At 41.0% G+C, this 23,947-nt stretch overlaps 1 protein-coding gene across 1 annotated transcript; it reads left to right on the top strand.

Annotated features, from left to right (window-relative positions):
• Window positions 1-1,251: 1,251 nt before the first annotated feature.
• On the top strand, window positions 1,252-23,560 carry ahctf1 (AT hook containing transcription factor 1). The gene is made up of 39 exons (XM_083901221.1): window positions 1,252-1,382; window positions 1,604-1,754; window positions 1,946-2,048; window positions 2,709-2,889; window positions 3,060-3,267; window positions 3,584-3,700; window positions 4,087-4,171; window positions 4,270-4,420; window positions 4,914-5,046; window positions 5,172-5,353; window positions 5,497-5,558; window positions 5,656-5,784; window positions 6,872-6,962; window positions 7,304-7,393; window positions 7,765-7,905; window positions 8,438-8,542; window positions 8,660-8,756; window positions 9,053-9,176; window positions 9,269-9,325; window positions 9,580-9,726; window positions 9,821-10,011; window positions 10,090-10,234; window positions 10,446-10,577; window positions 10,700-10,847; window positions 11,080-11,230; window positions 11,332-11,427; window positions 13,560-13,704; window positions 13,822-14,037; window positions 14,124-14,739; window positions 14,904-15,083; window positions 15,277-15,382; window positions 15,464-15,585; window positions 15,704-16,002; window positions 16,305-18,929; window positions 19,978-20,236; window positions 20,314-20,475; window positions 20,563-20,651; window positions 21,236-21,291; window positions 22,652-23,560. The coding sequence occupies exons 1-39, from the start codon at window positions 1,262-1,264 to the stop codon at window positions 22,848-22,850; spliced, it is 8,412 nt and encodes a 2,803-aa protein (XP_083757347.1). The 5' UTR covers window positions 1,252-1,261; the 3' UTR covers window positions 22,851-23,560.
• Window positions 23,561-23,947: the final 387 nt, after the last annotated feature.

Below are 23,947 nucleotides of genomic sequence, written 5' to 3'. Positions count from 1 at the left end.
TGTGGTTTGGTGTTTTGTAATAAGGTTGTTGCTGAAGTCGTAAGAGTTCATATATCACGTTCTGTTACATACAAACCCCACACACGTGAACGTTAGATGTTGGATGTGGAAAACCTAATTACAAACAAAACCTTGTTTGCCGTTACAGCACTTTAGCCTCTGTTTAGTGAGTCCGCAACAGGGTTGTATTGCGTTTAAGTCCACAGCTAATAACTCGTTTGCTTTGTTATTGTCATGAAATGTCTTCACGTTTCAGGTTTCATATAGCTGGGGCATGTGGCAGCGCAGTGACAGGCTTGTTGCGCGGGAGTTCGCTTGAAATTGCTGTGTTTTCCTTTGTGATCGCAGAGGGCAGTGTTGTGTCCTGTTTCTACTCGGGTTGACCCGGCATTGAAAGCACCACCGTGTATACAGTATACCAGTGTTTACCAAAGTTTGTACATTGGGAGTTTTGTGACCCACTTTTCAAAGATGCCTAGCAATCGCGACCCAGTTTGCAACATATAACAACACAATATAACAGTACTTTGTGCATACAATAGTCTCTATTCTTACTGCCACATTTATAACACCGATATCATTTTGAATAGCTAAAGCAGACATTTCCAAGAGACACATTCAATAAATAAATCACAACTTAATTTTTTTCAATAATTACGTTATTTTATTTTATGTATACATTAATAATATATAATGCAAAATTATTTAGTGATACAAAAAAATCCCAAGCAGAAGGGTCTTTGTAGGTCAGTATCTGCAAATGACAGAAGTTTACATACTTTGAAAACAGTGTTGATTATTTGTAAAACAAACATTAACAGACTGGGATCTACATACAGCTACACACCTGTCAGTGTGTAGCAGTACTATGCCATGTGTTGTTTTGACAGCAGGCACAAGCTCTGTTGCAGCAGCAGTCACTCAGCAAGTTTGCTGACAGCACATTTGACTAACAAAAATGGGTGCAACTGTGGTGTCCAAGAAAGAGCTCTTTTGTGGTGTAAAAATCCTGTCATGCAGATTAAACATGAAGCCGATTTGTGGAGTTGGACAGGTTCAGTTGGGGTTTTCCACAAGTTATCATTTTACTGTTGGTTTATTGTTTACTTAGTGAAGCTTTATGTAGGGCTTGGTATTTACAGAATAAGATGGCATTTTGCCACACAACGTAATCAGTAATGTTGCTGTTATTTCTAAAGTGAAAATAAAAAAAGCTGATTGCTAAAATACTACATGTCCTGTTTTGTTTGTACAGTGAGCAATGCATAATCTCACTGCCCAAGTCACCAGCAGTCTACTGCCTTTCCCTGGAGTGACTGTTAATGCGCTGGGTGAGGATGAGATCACCCTAGACTCTGTTCTTCATGGGAAGTTCACTGTTGGTAAGTCTTTTTTCAAATTATCTATATTTGCAGAACCTTTCAGAGATTTTAGAGAACTTAATTATTTTGATGCTTAAATGTCTTTTTGTCAGTGTGTCAAGGGGGCGTTTGTTTGTTGGTTAATGAGAAGTGTGAGGAAAAACTGAACCCTGCTCAAAGACGACCTTCAAATAAATCTATATGACAACCTTCTAAACTGATTTCTGTCTCTATGTTTAAAGGTCGCAGTGGTCTGGCCTGGCTTGTCTGTGGCCCTCATCTGGAGGTTGTGCATGCAGTGACAGGAGATCGTCTGTCAGCCTACTGCTTCAGTGGTGGAGGGGAGCATCCACCCAATGTCCTTGCTGCCAGAGACTTCAACTGGCTCAAAAGGTTAGTGCTTTGTGTCACTATCTGTCTTTATTCTTTTCATCTTTTTATTTATCACTCAAATACATGAATTGTAGTCACTGGCAACAGTAAGATGTATGTTTAACGGTAATCTGGATTACTGTAACAAATACATTTTCTATTATTAACATCAAACATAAAAAGGTAATTCTGCTTTTGTTTACATTGACCAGGTCTGGACTGCTGGTTGGTTTGGAAGAAGCAGAGGGCAATGTGTTGTGTCTTTATGACTTGGCAGTGTCGAGGGTGGTCAAAGCTGTGGTTATACCAGGCAGGGTGAGTTGGCTGTGCTCTTTACTCTTCACATGTTGACATGGTCATCAGGACAATTTTCCAATTGTGCATCCAACAATACATGAAAAATTAGCACTTATAATAGAGAAATACTTGGTCATTGTATTCAGACATCATTATGGTTTTTGTTGGTCAAACATTTTTCCACTACCACAAGATTAATTTCTTTATGGGGATCAATAAACCTACTCTTATTGTAAGATGGCTTTATGTGGAATATATTGGTTCTCTGTGCAATATTCTTGTAGTGAAACTTGGTGTATAGTTTGTAAACGTTTGCAGAAATTGTTTCTGTGATGGTCTGAAATTAGTATTGAACCTTATAACTTGTTTGGTTCATTGTAAGGCGGAGCCATTATTAATTTAGTATCATACAGAAAATGACAGTTTTCCATTGAGACACCCTGTCATTACAGCGAAATCACCTCATTTTGCAGAAACCACAGTCGGTGAATCACTTCAGTCGGCTAATCGTTTCTTCTCAAAGTGAATTATCAGCTGTGGTGGCACAACATGTTTTCAGAAATATATTTTAGGATTTAGGCTTCTTGAAAAACATTTGGACTTGAACTTTTGAAAAGCAGTAACATAAAAGTGTCTGATCTTTGCATTCTTACGGAATATTGTCCTTCTCTTATCTAGATCACAGCCATAGAGCCTTTAGTGAGTTATGGCGGAGCAAGCACTTCCACACAACACCTCCACCAGAGCTTGCGCTGGTTCTTTGGCATTGCTGCTGTGGTTACGGATCTTGGTCACGTTCTGCTTGTGGATCTTTGTCTCGATGATCTGTCTGGCAGCCAGAGTGAACTGGAAGCTTCAGGTAGGCTGCTGGTTTAAGAATGGATTGGGTTTACAGGTGCACCATATATGTTTTGGAAATTGGCTCTGGATGAAAATGGTTAAATATGTGGACATTAATGGCCCCATTGCAGACCTCTGTTCCCTTATGTAAATTTGAAATTAATCTCTTACTTTGTTTTCTGTTCACAGCCCTACAGGTAGTGACCAAGTCTCCTGCAGACATCCCCAGGCTGAGAGAAGTGGGCACCAGACAGGGCAGACATCTTTGTCTCCAACTGAATGGGCCAAGTGGAGTCGGAGCCACAGCTCTGCAGTACATCTCCAGGACCAACCAGCTGGCAGTGGGGTTTGCCAATGGATATCTACAGCTGTGGAACATGAAGACTCTTAAGAAAGAGTGAGTCTTTGTTTTACCGTTTATACTTTGTTTATGAGTATTAAATTAATTTTGATTCTGAGTTCTGACTAAAACCAGACCTTTATAAAATACATGTAAACATGTTAGTTTGAAATTGAATTATACTTAATAAAATTTCCTAATATCAGACTAACACACTCGCATAATGAGATTGGGAGTTGGGAGAATTACTGCAGATATTCAGTTGGACTCGAGCTGGCCTCCTCGCTCCACAGTTATAATGTTATACCACTGATGTGTATTTTGTAAATGACACAAATATGAGTTTAAACATTGTTGTGTTGTTTTCATGTAGATACAACTCCCAGTTAGAGGGTGGTGGGGTCCCTGTGTATGCCTTCACCTTCCAGGAACCAGAGAATGACCCCAGAAACTGCTGCTATCTCTGGGCTGTGCAGTCTTCTCAGGACCTGTAAGTCTTTCATCAGTCATACACCAGTGTGAGCTGCAGTCTGTTGATGTGTTGCTGTTCATGATTAAAAACCAGTAGAAAGGGGTGTACTAAGAACAGAGGTTGACCTGGAATTTTGTTGATTATTGTAGTTGTGAATTAATGAATTAATCAATATATTTATTGTCATTCTACACAAGGTTCAATGAATTTCAGTGAGGCTCTCTTTGTAAAATGTGGGAACGAAAGAACAGAATAAGATAAAAGAAGGCTATGCACCTTAAAAAAAAAATCCAGATTCTATTTTTTCCCCCAGAATTGTGCAGCCCTGTTATCCAGGCAAAGTATTTTATTTATTAATTTTTCAAGCTGTTATTTTCCATTTATCACCTCTCTCACTTATGCAGCGAGGGAGATACAGTCAGCCTCCGTCTGCTTCAGTTGGCCTTCAGTGAGAGGAAGTGTTTATCTTCTGGGAAGATCCTTTATGAGGTTTGGTGATTCCATCATGTCATTCCCAGCAATTGCACTAAATGTTGACCCTCCTTGATTAATGCTCCCACCCTTTTTTTTGTCTCTGTGACACTTAGGGTCTGGAGTACTGCGAGGAACGCTACAGTCAGGAGCTAAGTGGCACAGGTTTCCCTCTCAGGACACAGACGACAAACACCCGCCTGCTAAGCTGCCGGACCGTCGAGAAATTCAGATCCCATCCTGACAGAGATGACAGCATGAATGAAGGTTAACATGCTTCTCTTGAGAATAGTTGTGGAAGACTTGAGTATTAAGGGAGCTACTTTGTTGATATTTTATTCACTGTTGACATCATAGCTCAGGTCTGTAATTTCTTTCTGAAACACTTATTTTATGTGTTGACGTCCTCTTCGTGTCACAATAGCTATCAATACATAATACAAAAAATAATACCAGTTATTCAGTTGTGACCACATTAAATTATTTGCTGGCATTATACGTCACTAACCAACCTGCCTAATCGTGTGCACCCTGCCCATGCTTTCACTGTGTGGGCCGTAGAGTTGTACATCACTGAAACAGAGGACCAGAGGGAGGGAGTATTTCACAGTGCATCCTGCTAAGGCTAGCTTTTCCACACTTACAGACCTGATCTTTAAAACCACTATATGTGTTCTAAAACAGATAAGAACTTTTTTTCTCTTTTCTGTCTCTACTTGCTTTCATCTGGATCACATCATTCACACCTCTTCATTTTCAGCTGCATCTCCAGACACCAGTGTGTCTCTCTTCAGCTGGCAAGTCAAAGCCTATGGTCAGGGAACCCCATCCACCTTCATAGGAGTTTTTGACATCAACCGTTGGTACCATGCACAGATGCCTGACTCTTTAAGGTACATACATGATAAATGCTTAATTTATATTAGTATTATTATATTATTTATATTAGAGTAAATGCTATGCATCTGTCATGGATGGTATGTGATGCAGCTTTTCATTTATACTTATGTGTTGTCAGGATGGGGGAGTCTCTGCAAAATTGTCCCTACCTGGCAGTTTGGTCTCTGGACACGGTGGTGCACATGGTGTCTCCACATGTCCTTCTGGATGTGGTGGTACATGACCGCAGCTTGGCCAGGGGACTGACCTTCACCTGCCCCCCACCAGAACAGTACTTTAACCCCACCAATTACAACTTTGGTAAGCACGGACATAAAAAGTTTGACCATCTCCACGTAAAATAATATATTCTGTTATTTTTCTCGAGGCTTTGTTCTTTTCTAAGAAATTTACTTGCATATGTTTTGTATTTGAAATATTTTTGTTTTTCTTAAATGTCACAGATGCTACCTGCTTGCTCAACTCGGGAATTGTGCACCTAACCTGCCCTGGGTATCAGAAAGAGGCAAGTTTTTCATGTTTATTGATTTGTTTTTCTATATTTGCTAGTTTTATTTAAAGTAGACTATATTTTTACACATCTGTGTTGTCATTAAAACCAGACCCTGAGCTTTTTGAGGAAAGCTGCTCCTTGCTCCAGTGATATCATCTCTGCATGCTACTCCCGCTGCCTCATGTCCGGGCTACTCCCATCCCGTCTGGCTGACACTCAGGCCTCCAGCCTCTCTCAGGTACACACCCAGCTGACGTTTATTACTCGCGAGATCGTGCCCTTGAAAGTGACATCACATCAAGCACCCAGGCACCAGGTCAGAGGAGTCTTAGAAAATAGGGCAGCAACTTACCCGATAAATGGTAAGATTTATTAGCTTAAGATGACTCGTAATAGATTTTACAATTTAAATAGACATTTACAAAATATTGATGGCCAGCTAACGTTACGTAACATGTCGGTAGCTTAAGCTAATTGGGCCTGGTGCCAACTCAGTGTAGCTCACATAAGTAAACTGATAGCTTTAAGCGAATATCTACACGCCATGATGTAACTGCTGACTGCATTTTCAGATGAGCTCGTTCAAATATTTCTTGAAGAAGAGAAAGACACCGGATGAAGATGATGCTAGTCGGGTATCTTTAGCCTTTTACTGACTCATAAATGAAGAAGAAGAATTACATTTACTGTTCACATTTGTAATCAGATGTGATGTGAGTGTAAATTATCTAACGTTAATGTTGGTGCAGGAGAGCAAAGTGATGGTGCAGGAGGGAGAGATGAGAGTAAAGGATAAAAACGGGGAAAAAGGAAAGGGAAGCACATGTTTTATTTATTTATTTTAAAATCCATTTTAAGCCATTCAATAAATAGGTTGTAAAAGTAAAATCTGCAGTCAAGTGTCATTTGTTTACACCACCACGGCTCCCCGGAGATCCTGCCCCTGCTGCTGAAAAACATCCAAGAGGAAACGCTGCATACTGTTGTTTTGATTCCTTCCATTTGTTCACATTTAAGAAAAATAATTTGGAAGCTAAGCAGCTTCATCTTTATCATGTGTCCTGCAGACAGTATCACACACAGGGCTGGGTTTACCTGGTATTGAATTTCCTGCGTATCACCGGTTTTCATAAATGTGTTGTCAGTGAGTCTTTGTCGTGTTTTGAGAGGCTGAAGTCCAGGTATACATTCATGATATATATTGAAAACGTAATAATCAATACCCAGCAATAGTAACACACTACAAATAAGCAGGAATTACATGTATAATGTTTATTTAAAGTGTGGATAGTAATTTTCTCATGCAATTAAATTTTGGATTTCAGGAGGAGCAGCTAGACGCCATCTTATCCACTGCGGTTGAGACCAGCGCCCTGGGATTAATCACTGGCTGCATCAAACAGTGGACTGCAGAAGGTGAACATTCGTGGACAATAATTGCCATACTGTTTTTATTGTCCTTCACCAACACATGAGATTAGAGCAGCCTCGCTGATGTACGTCTCACACAAGTGAACTGCTTTTAAAAGCTTTTATTGTAAAGTGTTTACAAGAATGCAGATACACAAAGACTTGGTATTTAGTTGAGTACGTAGGCTGAGAAATATATATATATATATATATATATACACATACATATACATACATATATACACACACACACACATTTTAGGCAGTTTTCAAAGGCAACTCCTATGTAAAACATAGCAACAGATATGACTCGGGCTCATCCTTCAATTTCTGTCATTCTTCAACAGAACAACCAGGCTCTGCACTGAACCTGCGCTACGTCCTGGACTGGGCCTGGAACAAAGTCGTTCAGACCAAGGAGGAACTGGATGGAATCTGTATGTTTAAATGGGGATCTACTATTTTATGCCGTCATTAATCGGGGCTAAAATAAAACATTAGTTAGCTAAAAGCCAACTGTTTGGGGATATGTTTTTTCTTCTTCTACACCAATAATCCACTATCGGATCATCCTATAGATTTTATTAATTGTCCAGAGCAAAAGATCTGTACAAACCTATTTCACAAATGAGTGTGACCATTCCCAGTGATAAATTGGAAAAATCAGAATCAAATATGTTCACATGTACAACGCTTCTCTTGTCATATTATTTATAATGAAAAAAGGAAGCTCTTGTGAAGGCATGATACACACACGCCTCTCTTGTGTAGTTATTTATTTTCTATCTGTTTTGTGTGCTTTTTATAGGTGCGCCGCTGTTTGACAGCTCTTCAAACTTCACAGACCCTCAGACTCTGCAGTTGCTCCAGCACACCCAGAGGCTGCTGGGTAACCTCGGCACCGTCTTCCACTGTCTCCTCAGTGAAGCTCAGGAGCTCACACAAAAAGGTTAACACACAAATCCTCTGCCAGTATTTAGTATTACAGAAAAGGTTTGAATCAAATGCCGTTTCATGTGTGGTTGAGAATTCAAAAATGCACATTTTATCTCTGCAGAGAGCTCACCTAAATAAGTCACTCTTTTAATGTGTTTCCACACAAAGCCATTTGCAGATAAGATAACCAAGTAAACTCTGTCTTTCATGGAGGATCTGATGTCAAAGAGAATGTGTCAATATTTTCCTTGAGTTTAATGCATTATATATGGTTGGAATATGGAACATAGTTGCACACCAACAATAGACTGTCATGGAACCAACCAATAAATATATTGATAATTATAATAATTTTAAACTTGTGCACTTCCTGGAACCTTGTGTTTATAGTATTTACTTATAGTTTATAGTACTACAACTATTTGCTATTGCTAAAGCTTTCACTAACTGTTCATGCAGCCATATCAAAGTTTTATGACTGCCACTTTTTTCCTTTGCCATAAGTACATGTTTTATAATGCTTCATTTGTTGTTTTGTTGTTTAGGGCTAGTGGGGCTGATAAACAAGAACATGGTGTCCAGTCTGATATCCAAGTATGCTCAGGTGGTTCTCTGGTTCTGTCGCACTGGCCTCTTGCCGGAGGGATCAGGTAAGAACACAACGGCAGACATTTATTCGTCTAATATTGTGATATGTCTGATATATTTCTCTGAGATTAAATCTTTTGCATATCTCCCCCTCTCTGCGCTGCCTCCTACCCCACCAGATGATGACGCTCTCCAGATCTCCAGACCTTTCTACACCCACTCAGTCATCAGCAACTATTACACCATACGCAGAGAGGAACTCACCAGGCTGGCGAAGTGAGTGCTCTTTACTCAGACGCAGTAAAGACGAAGGAAATGTTGAATTTATTTTTAATTCAAGATTTACTTTTTATCACTTGGTTTGGTTTAAAAATGGATTCACTTTCCTCTGCGTTCCATCCATCCAATGTGCCAATTATCTTTTGAAATCATTGTTCAGTCTTTTATTCTACAAAATTCAGTGTGAAGTTCTGTTTTTGTAATGCTATAATGAGTGGAGGAACCCAAACTTTGAGCAAGTGATAATTACTTTAGTTCATTTCATGCTGAATCTCTCCTGTTGTCTTTTTCAGGGGCAAATGGTGTGCAGACTGCTTGATGATTGATGGTTTGGTCGGTCAGTGTGGTGAACAATTAACCAACCTATGGGAAAGAGATGAGGGTGGGACAGGGCAATATCCACCACCAACGTTGCATGTAAGCAAATGCATATTTCACATCTGTGTCAAAGTTTACTGCTTTTCCAACATTGTAAAGAGCAGGATAATGACTGTGACTTTGATCCATAGGCCTTGTTGGACATTTATCTCCTGGACAACATTGATGAGGCCACCAAACAGGCAATTGTATCCTTCACAATTTCCCCAGATAGTTTTTGCAGCTATTATTGCGCCTTTACGTTCTAAGCAAAGGTGAATAAATTATATTCAAAAAGCTGTATCAGTTAATTTTTGCAGTTTTGACTCTATTCTTGTTTTTTATTTCAATATTCCAAAGGTGGGCTTTAAATACATTTTCTTTCTTATGTTCTGATAGAAAATAAATAGAGATGTCCTAACTCAAGCCCTCTGCTTGTTTGAGCCTTAACCTTCTGTCTCAGGTGATTTACCTGTTGCTGGATGTCATGCATTCATTCCCCAATAAGGATGGAGCATCGATTCACTCTTTCCCTTCAGCTTTTGCCATTCCTGTTGGACTGGTGAAGCTTGTGCAGGGCCTCTGGCTGTTGGACCATCATGGCCATCAGGTTATTATATTTACACATTTTAATTATGCTATTCCTTAAGACATATTTTTTTCTATTTAGCCCTGAACTCTTTTTTGTTTTTTGACCCAATTAGAGTTCATTTGAGCTGCTCCTGCATCCGGCTGCCTCTACGTGTCACTTTAAATGGCAGCACGAGCGCGTTCTGAATGCTCTCATGTGCCAGGACCAGCACGCAATCGCACTGCGATATCTTCAGTTTACGAAGCCCCCGATCTCCTCCACCTCCCAGGCCAAGCTCTGCCTGTCTGTTCTGCTGCACAACAGGTAAGAAGATTGAAACAAGAACAAAGAACATGATGGCAATCCAATGCTAGCATCTTACATGGCATGTGCCTTTTCTAGGTGTCTCATAGAAGCGTGGTCCTTAGTACGGCAGCACTCAAATCAACTAAATAAGGGTGAGCTGCTTGGTATCCTGTATGAGAGCTGCCAGGAGCTGGGCCTCGTCACGGAACTGCTCAAACTCCCACTGGGTCTGGCTGAACAGGTAGGAGACGATTTAAATCTCATGATTGAAAAAGTCTTTATGACCTACCCATTGTTTTAGGGTTGACCATGTGTAAATCCCATACAGACTGGTCAACCATTGGGTGGTGTTCCAGTTATTATGATTCTGCTTGTACCTTGACATTTAGTTGTATCTTTGGATTATTAAGTTGATGCTTGAACTCCTGATTTGTTGATTTTTCCCTCTATAGGAATGCCTGGAGAAGTTTCTCCAGGGCACTGGAGGCCTGCAAAATCGAGAACTACTGATGGTGCATTACCTTCAGCAGGCCAACTATATACCTGCCCTGCAGCTCAACCACAAACTTAAAGTAAATCTGGTGGTACGTTCGACACCCACAGCAATTAGCAAAACATTAACCGCATAGAAATATGTGATATGTAGTATCAAAGAAAGAAGATGCTTGAAATAAATATCAATAACAATCATCCTTTTTATTTCTAGAATGAGCGAGATCCAAAGCTGAAAGAGCGGGCCAACACAAGGAATGCCATACTGGAACAGTACGGGAAGGTTTTACCCAGAGTCCAAAGGAAACTGGCAATGGAGAGAGCGAAACCCTACCATCCTCCGCACACCATTCACAGAGAGGGTAAGAAGGAGGTCTTCCACTTGGACTCACTTCATCAGTAACCCCTTTCTTTCTGAATGACTTGGGTTCAAGAATGAAATTTCATAATTGTGCTGAATAGGATTTTTTTTTTATTTACTCCTGGAGCCAAACTATTGAACCCAACCCATACCTGCTGTAACATGTTTTCACAGTGAGCAAAAAAAAAAAAAAAATAATATGATGAAAATTTCTTTAACCTCTGTCATTACAGTGCCTCGGCCACAGCCGCTGTCAACTCTCTCAAAACGCTCTGCAAGTGAGAAAGTGATCTCCAGGGCCGGATTTATTAACAGTGTCCTGACCAAGATTGAGGAGGTGTGGTTAAGCAAAGACGCAACACCACGGTCTTCACCAATCAGGAGGTGAGCATGAATCACACGTTAGACTTAATTTTTTTATAATTCTGGTTTATTTATTTTTTTCCCTTACATTTTTTTTTTCAATTTGTTTCTGTCGGTTCTAGCGTAGCTAATATTCCGAGCCCGAGCAACAGGCCTTCATTCCTCCCTGATCCCTTCCTCGGAACTCCCATCACCATGACCTCCAAACGAAAGTCAAGGTACTTTGGCGAGTCAAAGTGAGGCACCGTCGTATATTTTGTATACATTAGGCCAAAGGACCTGTTGAAGTCAAATTTCCACATCAGTAATACAGTTATAACATGAGTGGTCTCACTTTGAGGAACCCTTGAAGACATATTATGGACATGGAGTTCAATTAATGTTTTTGTCCTTTACATCTCATATGTTATGTGTTTTAAAATAACATTGAATAATATGCATGCAAATCCCCTGTTTGTTTTTTGTTTTCAATAGTTTATTTCTTTTTAAACTCAAAACTTAAAATGGCACCTACAACTGGATATTGTATTGATTTATTACATTTCTCTGTATTACACTCAATACATATTAAAATGTTAATAATATTAATAATCAAGAATGCTACATGAATGCATCCAATCCAACAGCTGAAACAAAGTGCTGTACATCAGAGATAAATAAAATATAGAAAAAACTATCTAAAAGACAATAATACAAAATACTGTAGAAAATGTTTTTAAAAAATCAATAAAATAATACGAATTATAACGGTAAAATCATTGTCTCATATTGGGTCGAAAGCTTAAAAGTCGAAATGGGTTTTAAGATACTTTGTACAGTGAAGGGGCGTGTCCAACATGCAGAGGAAGATTGTTCCACAATCTAGGGTCAGGAACAGAAAAAGATTTGTGAGGGGGGCAAAACATTTCAGGATTTAAAAACAAATAAAATAATTTTAAAATTAACTCTAAAGTGCAAAGGCAGCCAGTGGAGTGAGGCTAAAATGGGTGTTATGTGTTCCCTCTTACGTGCTCCAGTTAAAAGACTTTTGAGCAAGCTGAAGACGTGAGAGGGAAGACTGTTACTGTTTTGATTGCTGTTTTGAAAGGATATGTTTTACCTTTGTTAGCTTTCTTAAATGAGAAAACTGGACTCCACCACTGCACCAATTTGACGGTCCAATTAAAAATCACTGTCCATCTTAAAACCAAGATTTGTGACTGTAGGCTTAACATGCGGTGCCAAAGGGCCCAGGTCAACAGGAAGGGACTCACAGGAGCCATTGGGTCCAAACAAACATCACTTCCATCTTTCTTTTATTCAAATGTAAACAGTTCAGGGCCATCCAAGCTTTAATCTTTAAGCAATAAAAAGTGATTTGACAGAGTCAGTATTTTTCTGCTTTAGGGCTACATAAATCTGACTGTCGTCAAGGTAACAGTGGAAAGAGATACCATGTTTTCTAAGGGTGGATTCCAAAGGAAGTAAAATAAAGTGAAAAAAACAGGGGCCCTAAAATTGAGCCCTGTGGCACCCCGCGTGACAGGGGAGGAGAGGAGTATTCAAAACCAGCAAGTCTTCTACACATATTCTATCTGCCAGATAGGACCTGAACCATTTTACACAGTTTCAGATGCTCAACACAGACTGATCAAGACCCGATTTCATAATCAGGGGTTGCACTACTGCATGTTTAAAATTTGCAGGCACCACACCAGACTGCTGTTAATAATGGCAAAAACTGACTGATCTATGATTCGGAAAACCTCTTATAAAAAGTTGAGGAGGGACAGCATCACATTGTCCTTTCTCCACTTGCATTCAGCTTTATGGCACTTCCGTCTGAAGGCACAAGTTCTGTCATTAAAGGGGCTCAGGTTTACCTTTTGACTGCTTAGTTTTTTAATGGAGCCACAGAGTTGAGGATGTTTTGGCAGGAGAAGTGAAACGAAGAATTAAGTTCCTCAGTATCATACGGAATGGAGTCCGAAGGGAAACACAATTGGTCAAGAGCAGCAGTTAAATGGTTAAGAATTAGACATAGCCGAGCAGGAGCGCAAGTTTTATCTGCAGTGCAGGATAATCCAACCTCAAATAATACAGCCTTGTGATCGGTAAGCACATTGTCCGAGATCTCCAGGTTTACACAGACAAACCATATGAGAGGACAAGATCTAAAGTGTGCCCAGTGTTTGTGTGTGGGACCAGACACAGACTGAACCAGATTAAAATAGTCGATAAGGCTTAAAAAGTCCTTCACCAGTTACTTATCAGAGAGAAGTCATTTAAAAAGCCCTTATTGTATTTGGGAGGCACAGTAAATTAGATTTAATTCATACTGTGTATTATCTTTGTCATGAATGTGGCGCAGGCTGATGGACTTGGTGGTTCAGCCTTCGTGTCAGAGCCCTCCGCTCCTTCTCAGCCCCCCCAGACCTCCCACCTCCTGGGTTTCTCCGAAGAGCATCAGCAAAGCTCCTGAACTCGGTCTCCTGCAAACACCACAGGTCGTCAAGGCAAGTAGACAAATGTGGATTTTTTTTTACTTTGTAGGTAATGTGCTTTTATGGATAGATTTAATTTGTTTTAGGTACTTTGTTGTTTATGCTGTTTATGTGTTTGTGTCCTCTCAGCGAGCTCGAGCCTTGGCAGCCTCTGGCCCGGTTTTCTCAGCCTTCACTCCCCAGTCCATCCTGCGCAGCAGCCTGAGGCCCACACCTGTCGCCACCCCTTCTGCTTCTCCAGGTCGTTCCATCACTCCTCCACTCCGCAGCAAAGAAAGCCGCATCACTTTCATCAAAGAGGCAGAATCTCCTGAACTGGAGAAAGACATCCAATGGACCAATGGGGTAAGACAAAGACCAAGCTTTTTGGTCTATTTAATCCCATTTTGCATCCATCATCCAACCACCTTTCTTCCTTTTATCTTCTGTAGATGGCAGCAGAGAGTGAGATTAGCCTGTTGACCAAAGGCTCCACACTGTCTAAGGACGCTGGTAATACTTGGTCTTCACAGCCTGCTGAAGAGGAGGAAGAGGATGTAGATGACGGAAAGGAGCCGCCTCATGTGAAATTCTTGCCTCCTGAAGGTGGTGTTGCCTCTCCACAACTCCGATCCTTTGAGTCCTCGTCCATCCATGAAGAAACCAAAACATCACACCCTACACAAACTCGACTTAGCCTGAGCTTTGACACCACACAGACACCTGTGCGGTCCACAGACACCACTCTGGAGTACTATGACGCACAGCTATCAATAGACCAGGAAAGTGAAGAGCAACACGCAGTGACGGATGATGAGGATGTTGTGACGCTGAACATCAAGGTTCTAACCAGAAATGAAGAACCAGAGGAAAAGCCTTTACCAACCCTCGAGCAAACCCCCATGTTTACACTGGAGGAAGACGAAGTGGTGAAGGAAGACGCAATATTTAAAGACTTAATGGAGAAAGATCACGAACAGGAGGCTGAGGAAGATGAACAGGATGTTGAAACAAGTAGCAAACAACAATATGCTGCAGACTTTGACCCTGAGGATATGCCCAGTCAAGGTAATTCCATCGCTTAATAGTAGAGGTGTGGTATTCCACACTGCAAAGGACTAAAATCCACAGACAATCATATGCTCACAATTCTCAGAAATGTAATTTTATATAATCGTTTGTTTTGCTTCACCTCTCTAAAACATTGCTTAATTTGTTTTGTATCCTACTAGTTTGTAATCAGGTGACTGAGAGCATAGATGCTACCACTGTGGTCAAATCTCAGGATGAACCAGTGACGACCACTGAACAAGATTTCCAGGCTTACGCCACAAAGATTACTGAGCATCTGAAACCGTGTGAAGCCATAGAACAAACAAGTGAACCAGAGGAGGATCTGGAACAATCAGCAGGTTTGTCCTTCCGTTATGCTTTTACACTGTTCCTACTTCTTACATATTAACACCACACACTAGAAGAGACGATTGGTTTTTAATTAATATACAAAGCTTTGGGGAAATGGTGTGAGAAAACAAATATTACTTTGTTTTGAGAAAGAAAAATAACATGTTCTTAAAATCGGTGATTTTGATTGATGTCCCACAGATCTAACAGAGTTTGTGCAGCAGCATCTGTTTGGCAACGATCTGTCTCCTCCACTCACCCGCTCAGGAATCCACAGTGCATCACAGATGCAGGTGTCATTCAACAGGTACAGTACCTTCTTTGTAAATCAAATACTTTGACAGCATTTTATCTTAATAAGAAGTTGCAATGATTTACGTTCTTCCAGTGAGTCACTAGAGGAGGTTGAAGAAGAGGAGCAGGCAGCCGTTGAGCCTCCCCCAGTTCTAACAAGCCAGAAATCTAACGCTTCTGTGGCATCGTCCGAGCCAACAGGCACAGACTCCCACTGTGAGTGAGAGACTGCAAACACATGCACATTAACACTGTTGAACCTAGTGTTACAATACAGCGTTATGCTCCCAGTTCATCACTTCCACTTTTCTATTTTCTTTTTTAAATCTTCCAGCTGTTGTGAGTGTAAACGATAGTGAAGAACTTTCTAGCCCTGCATCTGAGGAAGATGAGGAGGAGGAGGAGGAGGAGGAGGAGGAGGAAGAATCGGAAGAGGAAGAAGAAGAAGAAGAGGAGGAGGAGGAGGAGGAGGAAGAAGAAGACTCTGGTAGTGAGGTGGAGATCATTGAGGAGGTGCCACCCATCACGCCCAGTTCAGTGTTTGTTCAACAAGAACACACACAATTCCTGCCAAGTCTCTCGGAGCAGGAGGCTGCCGAGTTCTCCCTGTTTACACCTGCTGTAGAAATGAAGGTAACGTCACACAGAGCTGATATAATGGAAAATTAGTCAATGATGATTTTAATAGCTGTTGAAGGATAAATGCCAAATATTTTCTTACATTAGTTAACATGAATTAATTGGCCAGCAAAGCTGTCTGTTACTGATCTGCCCGTACTCTTGCTGTGCGTGACCAGTGACCATAGCCAGAAGTTAGCAAGCAAGTCTCAGAAAGATGAGAGTGCAGTCAAATTTCCACTACAAACACCAGGATTGGAACATCCTTTTTGGTAACCTTTGATTACTAAAGTTTTTTGTGTTTTTTTCCTACACAGATGGTAGGAGGGGACATGGGGGATGAGGTGGTGATGGTGAGAGTTGGTACCAATGAAGGAGGAATGGAGGACAAGGAGCAAGCGTCATCGTACATGGAGCTCAAACCTTCTACCACTCTCCTGGTTCCCCTGGAGCTCGTAGAGGAACAACATGGTCCGCTGGATCTCCCCGAGATTCAGGAAAATGTTGTGTCTGATGATCAAAGGACTGAAACTCAATGCGGCTTCTCTCTGATGCTCGATATAGAGGAGGACGAGAATAAAGATGCAGGCGAGCTTCCTATGGAGAGTGATCTGCAGTCCTCCAATTTCTTCACCCAGACTTCAGAAGAGGAACCTAGTGATGAGCTTAATGAGGAGCCTGTGGCCAAACCTGAGGTTATTCTTTTGGGCACAGATGAGCAGGATACACCCCTTCATGATGAAGTCATACAAGATGACCAGAGGAAAGACGTGGACAGCCTGGATGGAATGGAGGTAGCTGAGCTAGAATCAGAACCTGAAAAGGTTCAAACTGACCATCAGGCTGCAAACACAGGGGAAACTGAGGAGATTGAAGAGGCCAATGTTCTGAAGGACACAGAATTGGTTATGCAGGCTGATGATCCCAATCCTGCAGCTCCAGAAGAGGAACTATCTGAGGCTGTGGTTGATGATGGCTCTGTGACAAAAGATGTGGCTGTTGAGGAGATGCAAGAGGAGAAGGAAATGTCAACAACTGCTGTTGAGGAGAAGGAAATATCAACAGCTGCTGTTGATGACATACAAGAAGAGAAGGAAACATCAACACCTGCTGTTGAGGGGATGCAAGATGAGAAGGAAACATCAACACCTGCTGTTGAGGAGATACTAGAGGAGAAGGAAACGTCAGTACCTGCTGTTGAGGAGATGCAAGAGGAGAAGGAAACACCAGTACCTGCTGTTGAGGAGATACAAGAGGAGAAGGAAACACCAGTATCTGCTGTTGAGGAGATACAAGAGGAGAAGGAAGCATCAACACCTGCTGTTGAGGAGATACAAGAGGAGAAGGAAACACCAGTACCTGCTGTTGAGGAGATGCAAGAGGAGAAGGAAGCATCGACACCTGCTGTTGAGGAGATACAAGAGGAGAAGGAAACACCAGTACCTGCTGTTGAGGAGATACAAGAGGAGAAGGAAACACCAGTACCTGCTGTTGAGGAGATACAAGAGGAGAAGGAAGCATCAACACCTGCTGTTGAGGAGATGCAAGATGAGCAGGAAACGTCAGTACCTGCTGTTGAGGAGATACAAGAGGAGAAGGAAGCATCAACACCTGCTGTTGAGGAGATGGATGAGGAGATGCAAGAAGAAAAGGAAACATCAACACCTGATGTTGAGGAGATACAAAAAGAAAAGGAAACATCAACGCCTCCTGTTGGGGAAATGCAAGAGAAGGAAACATCAATGCCAGCTCTTGAGATGCAAGGGGAGACGGAAACATTAATGCCAGCTCTTGAGGAGATGCAAGAGGAAACGGAAACATCAATGCCAGCTCTTGAGGAGATGCAAGAGGAAACGGAAGCATCAATGCCAGCTCTTGAGGAGATGCAAGAGGAGACGGAAACATCAGCACCTGCTGTTGAGGAGATTCAAGAGGAGACGGAAACAGCAACACCAACACCTGCTGTGGACCAGGAACAACCTGAAATGAATGGGCCCATTGAGACTGACACACAGATTGTCCTCAGTGCAGAGACCGAGACTGCTGTGGAGGAGCTGCAGCAGCAGGACCACAGAGCCTCAGCAAAGACAGAAGAGAAAACGATGGAGGAAATTACTGAAGTTGTTGAAACAAAAAGAACCAAAAGAGGAAGGCCTAGAAAAGAAGAGACACCTGTGAAAAATGAACTCGATGAACAGCCTGTTCCAGACACCCCCACTTCTCAGAGGAAGAAGGCTCCTTCCACACCAACAAGGGTGACCACAAGAGGGAGGAAGGCTATTTCTTTTATTTCTCCTGTCCCGGAGGAAGCAGAGGAGCTTGAGGGGAATGAGAAGGTAGAGCCAGAGATAAAGGTCCATGCCTCAACTCGTCGTACACCCAGAAAAAGCCAGGCCCAGACCAGCACACCCCGAAGAAGTACTCGCAAAACTCAGCCAGATCAAGAGGGGGAGGCTGTGGAGCAGCTTCCCACTGTTACTTCAACCTCCAAGGCCTCTTCTCCAGGCAGGCGACAGGTTTCCCAGAGACCTGCTACAACAAGGACCAGCCAAAAGGTCCTGAGTAGCAGCGAGGATTCATCTACAGATAGTGAAATAAACGAGGAGGAGGAACACCAGGAAGAAGAAGTCCCGCAAATAAAAGTTGGACGACGAACAACCTCCAAGACTCCCACTCCAGCCAAACGCAAGAGTGCTCAGGCAGAAACTCCCAGGAGATCCACCCGAAGAGCACTGAGCAGCAGCGTGGTGGAGGCGACGCCATTAAAGAGCTTGGCAGAGGAGAACGAACTGGAAGAAGGTTTAGCTCCACCTGTTAAACACAGCTCCAGAAAGAAGAAGTTGGAGCGGCCGGAGGAAGATGAGGACAAAAAACGCCAAAGTCCCAGCCCTGGCAGGGCGACTCGACAGTCCAGCCGCATTTCCCTCAATATTTATCCACAAGTAAGGATGGAAGTTTTCCTAAAATATATTAATCATCTCATTCTGATCATCTATTTTTTCTTATACATTGATTATACTCATGTGTGCAAGACATTCATCCATATTCTTTTTTTTTTTCCTTAATTGCCTCAAATTATATTTTTCCTTTGCTGTGTTTCGCAAATGTGACTTAAACTAATTCTCCAAATCTAATTTGTTAAATTACAATTAATTTCCTGTTACATAAACGGAGTAAATGTATCCTTTTCCCATCAAAATTCAGGCTTTTCATTTGCACCTGTGAGAATTATTGGCTGCCTGAAATGCAGTCTATAAATGAACTTATTAATGAAGCAGTTGCAATCTAGTTTCTAGATATAGTTATGAAATGGTGATGCTGGGGAGTCGACGGAGAGCAACATATACACTACCATTCAAAATTAATAGAAAATATAATCAAGACAGTAACAAGATTAGAAATAATGTGCTAACATCATTTCACAAGGGTTTTCAAGGGATTTTTAATCATCCAATAGCCTTGTAACGCGATTAGCAAACACAATGTACCATTAGAACACTGGAGAGATGGTTGCTGGAAATGGGCTCTATACACTTATGCACATATTCCATTAAAAACCAGATGTTTGCAGCTAGAATAGTCGTTTACCACATTAACAATGTATAGTGTATTTCTGAATCATTTAATGTTATTTTTTTTTTTCAACATTTATAAGGACATTTCTATGTGACTACAAACTTTTGAACGCTAGTGTATTTCACATTGAAATTGTTACACATCTTATGAGTCAGGACAGTGATTTATTGCTGTAATGATAATTTTCCTGCCTCCAACCGCCACCAACCATACAGTATATGCACTGTAAATAAGACCAGTGTTATCTAGTGTTTTTTGCCTACTAAATACATTTAGCAATAATCTTAACAGTATTGCTACTAGGGAAAGAAATATGATTACTAACTAACTGCTGCGCTTATACTATAATTCATTGTCATACATTTTTTTTCTTTTTCCATGATCATCATTGTGGATCATTGATGACACTCTCAGGTCAAACTGGTTCCTGTGTCGCTCCCTCAGAGTGTAAAAAAGATGAGACCAGCGACTACCACTGAAAACACAAATGAAGGCGATGACCCACACGAGTCTGGACAAAACCACAACACCAGTCACAGCAGCGCTCGTCCGCCGACCAGAGGCAAACTCTGGAACGACACGGAGGAAGATCGCCCCTTACTGAACTCTCCTCTGGAGGTGGATTCTGAAACTCCTGTTGCAGACGCCCTCATCAAGAGACTCCAGCAGGAAGGTATGTGTTGGCTTTGGACTGAGTTGTGTTCATTGTGTGGCTGCAGGTGTGTTATAGTGCAGTCACTTAAATTACAGGAGGAGTTGTTGTCTCAAAGATGGTGAGAACCAGCAAGAAGAGTACAAAGTCGTCATTGGAGCAGTCTGTGACAGACGACACTCTCCCTGAAGCCCCAGAGGATGAGTTGAGTCCGGGCGAGCATTCAATCATCTACAACCCGCCACGGAGAAGAACAAGAGGTGAGACGAGCTTCTATTTGCCCTCAACAATGTTCTCATCCATTTGTCCATGGTTGCTCTAAACCTGTTTTTATGTTTGTGTTTCAGCTCATAGAGCAGAGTCGCAGGGTCCAAGTGAAGAGACTGCAGCGCCTGTGACTCGCAGCAGGAGACAAGTCAAAGATGGTACTCTTCAGGTGAGACTCCCACACTTTTACTGTGCAGGAGGTGGGGATTTGTGTTTTTAAGGCCTGGATACTGTGAGTGTCACACTCCAGCGGTGACACACATGTGATCTTCCACCAGGGGGAGCCCTGACTCATGTGTTTCAGTCTCAAAATGTGAGCGGTGACAGAAGAATTGAGGCACAAAACCAGTTTCAGGCTACAGCCACATGACTGGATACCATTTTTAAGCTTCAGGGCAACTGCAAATGTAATGTTTCATGTCATAGATGCTATGGTGAGCTACTCTAATGTTCCGTGACAGTAGAGTGCTACTTAGGCACTATTGTCAACAAATGAGGCAAAACTGGATGCAAATCAGTTGCAAGTTATTAACTGCAGCGACCTCTTATTTTCCCAGCTGTTTTTTACTCAACTGTAATTTCTTTGAGGATGTTTGATGGTGCAGATAAAAGAGGCTGCTCTGCACTGAAATAAAAGACCATATTTCAGTGCATCATCACCTCTGTACAAAAAAAATTGTGAATTTCCTCGTGGATCATGAGGGAGAAATAATAGTTGTTTTTATATATATATATATATCCTTCATCTTCCAGGATGCAGCTGCTTCTGAAGAAGATGTGACGACGAGAAAGAAGCGCAAACAAACAAAGTAAGATTGTTTTCTTCTTTCTGCTAAAAACTTTTATGCCTCTTTATTTATTTTGACATTTTAAACAAGACTTTAATTACTAGAAATGTGTGGGCTACAGCTACACTGGCAGCCATGTAGTAAATAATGTGTGCATGTTCATTGCTGTTCAAAGAGTTGCAAAATGAATAGAAAATATAGTCAAGACATTGACAAGATTAGAAATCAGTATTATTTTTATTCAAAATAATACTTTTGCCTTTTGTCAAAGAACCAGCAAAAGTGTTTTTTCTCTTCAAATTACTATTATTTTTATTTGGGGTGTCAAATTATAGAGTTAATTGTGATTAATTAATTACAGTCATCATTAACGTGTTATGTTTTTTAATCGCGTTAATCTCTTATTTACTGATGTCCTCAATACCGGTGCAGCGTCAGACGCAGCGACAACAACATCATAAAACCATGTCTAACTTTAATAAACACAGACATGCTGCATACCCACAGAAAGGTCAGAAACTCAGCTAAAAGCTCATATAAACCATTCTAATGTTCACCAAACACAGTTGAAACACAGATGGATCAAACCCACAGGATGTGAAAAAAAACTTTACATCGCACATGTTTAAAAGCGGCACCGGAGCGTCGGCGTGATCATGTAAACAACGGAGAATTCACAGATTCCACCGGTACCATTTTTATCACCCTATGAACAAGATTCACGGATCCAGCCCCAAAAAAAGAGCAAAACAACAACTGACTTTCGAGAAATACAAGCGGAAATGTTGTCGTACTTTTGCTGTTTATCAAAACAAGTTATTTCCACTGGAACAAAACTGCTTCTCATGAAGAACTACACTTCCCAGCATGCTTTGGGAACAAATCCCAGTCTGATTGATTATTTACTTTGTATTTTTCAACAGTATTATTTTGTTACAGAAAAGAGAGAAATCTTTGGTTATTTATTTATGTTCAAATCTGTTCAGTGTTCCAAAATATTTGTTATTAAATGTTACATTAAGTTGTTATAAAAGCAAATGTTTGAATAAAATGTTTTTTATATTTAAAAAAAATTGTGGAATGTATCAAACCGTGGGTCAAAAATCGTGAATCGAATCGTGAGTTTGTGTATCGTTGCAGTCTTACTATGTACATATTCCATTAAAAACCAGAAGTTTGCAGCTAGAATAGTCGTTTACCACATTAACAATGTATATAGTGTATTTCTGATTCATTTAATGATATATTCATTGAAAAAAAAGTGCATTTCCTTCAAAAATAAGGACATAAGTGACCCCAAACTTTTGAACGGAAGTATATCTGATCCGATTTTGTACTTTTGTGTCATCCTTTTATGTTCATATTTCTTTGCCGTCTTCAGATCCAAATCCGTTTTGGAGCCTCCTCCTGCAGCAGAGGTCGACCTGATCTCGCCTCTGCCCAGCCCGGCTGATCCGCTCCCACGGTCGCAGAAGAGGGTTAAAGAAGCAGAGGCTCCGGCCTCCAGCATGAACCTCAGGCGCAAACGCATTATGAACATGGTTTTTACAAAACCAGTTACACGGAGGAAGAATCTATGAGGAGGTCAGTGGAGTCTCGAAAAACAAAAACCTCATGGCTCCACCTCAAGATCAGAACCGACTCGTGTTGGATCGAGTTAGACTCTCGGTTCTGCGTCTTCAGATGCCTCAAATTGTCTTTGTATGTCGGACAATACAATAAAAGCAATGAGAGGACTTTATTTTTTTGAAGTTTACTGGTCCCACTCATACAAACTTGATTTTTGATCCGTGGCCATTTTGTGTTGCTCAATGTAATCAGCCGGGCACAAAAAGAAATCAGTGTGTGTGCGTGTGTGTGTTTCAAGAAGCTGCCACAGATAAAAACCAGAGACTGAACCTAATCTGCCTCTGATTAAGGGGTTTTATTATTAAGATGTTATTTTAATCTTTTTCAGTGTTTACTTTTAAGGTTTTCGAGGCCTGCTGTTTCTTCTATTTAAGAAGAAAAGCAACCCTTACCCAGTGGAGATGACACATTTCTACTGCTAGATTTGTATATAGTCTTTTGCTATGTTCCAAATAAAGTTAATAAATAAATGCTTAAGAGTTTTGTCCATGTTCAGGTTTTTAATTGTTCCAAGTACATTTAATCATCTGATCAGCCTGCCGATACCACAGTCTTAAATTAGCTTTGGGAGTTTTCTGTGTAAGAGACACAGACTTGTACACTATTGCCAACCGAATGTGGCCGTTTTTGAACGTCATGGAGATATTATTGTATATTGTTGAAGGGGGAGCACTGCATTTGGAGTTGTTGAACTTGTTTTGGGACATGTTAATAATAGACTTGTTTAATCAAATAGGTAAATAGGCTATTTTCTGACAAATGTATGTAGAATGTCTTATTTTTTGATGACTGCTACCTGATAAATATGTCTAAGCTTGAATAACTCTTTATCCTCAGTGTCCGTTTCTTAAGTGCATGTGTTGTTTGGTCACAGAGCCTCAGTTTTCTGGGCGTGTCTGTTCATGCCATTTTCATGACATTTACAAACACCTTGAGGGAATTTCTCCAAATTTGGCGCAAACATTCACTTGGGATCAAAGAGGAACTGTTGTTTAGTCTGTCGGCACAATATGGATTTCTTCAAATTTGGTTCAAATTTGGAGCTCGA

The sequence above is a fragment of the Microchirus variegatus genome, assembly GCF_963457635.1.
Source record: "Microchirus variegatus genome assembly, chromosome: 14".
NCBI lineage: Eukaryota > Metazoa > Chordata > Actinopteri > Pleuronectiformes > Soleidae > Microchirus > Microchirus variegatus.
Note: the sequence above shows the minus strand (reverse complement) of the source record. Positions and strands in the feature narration are given on the sequence as shown.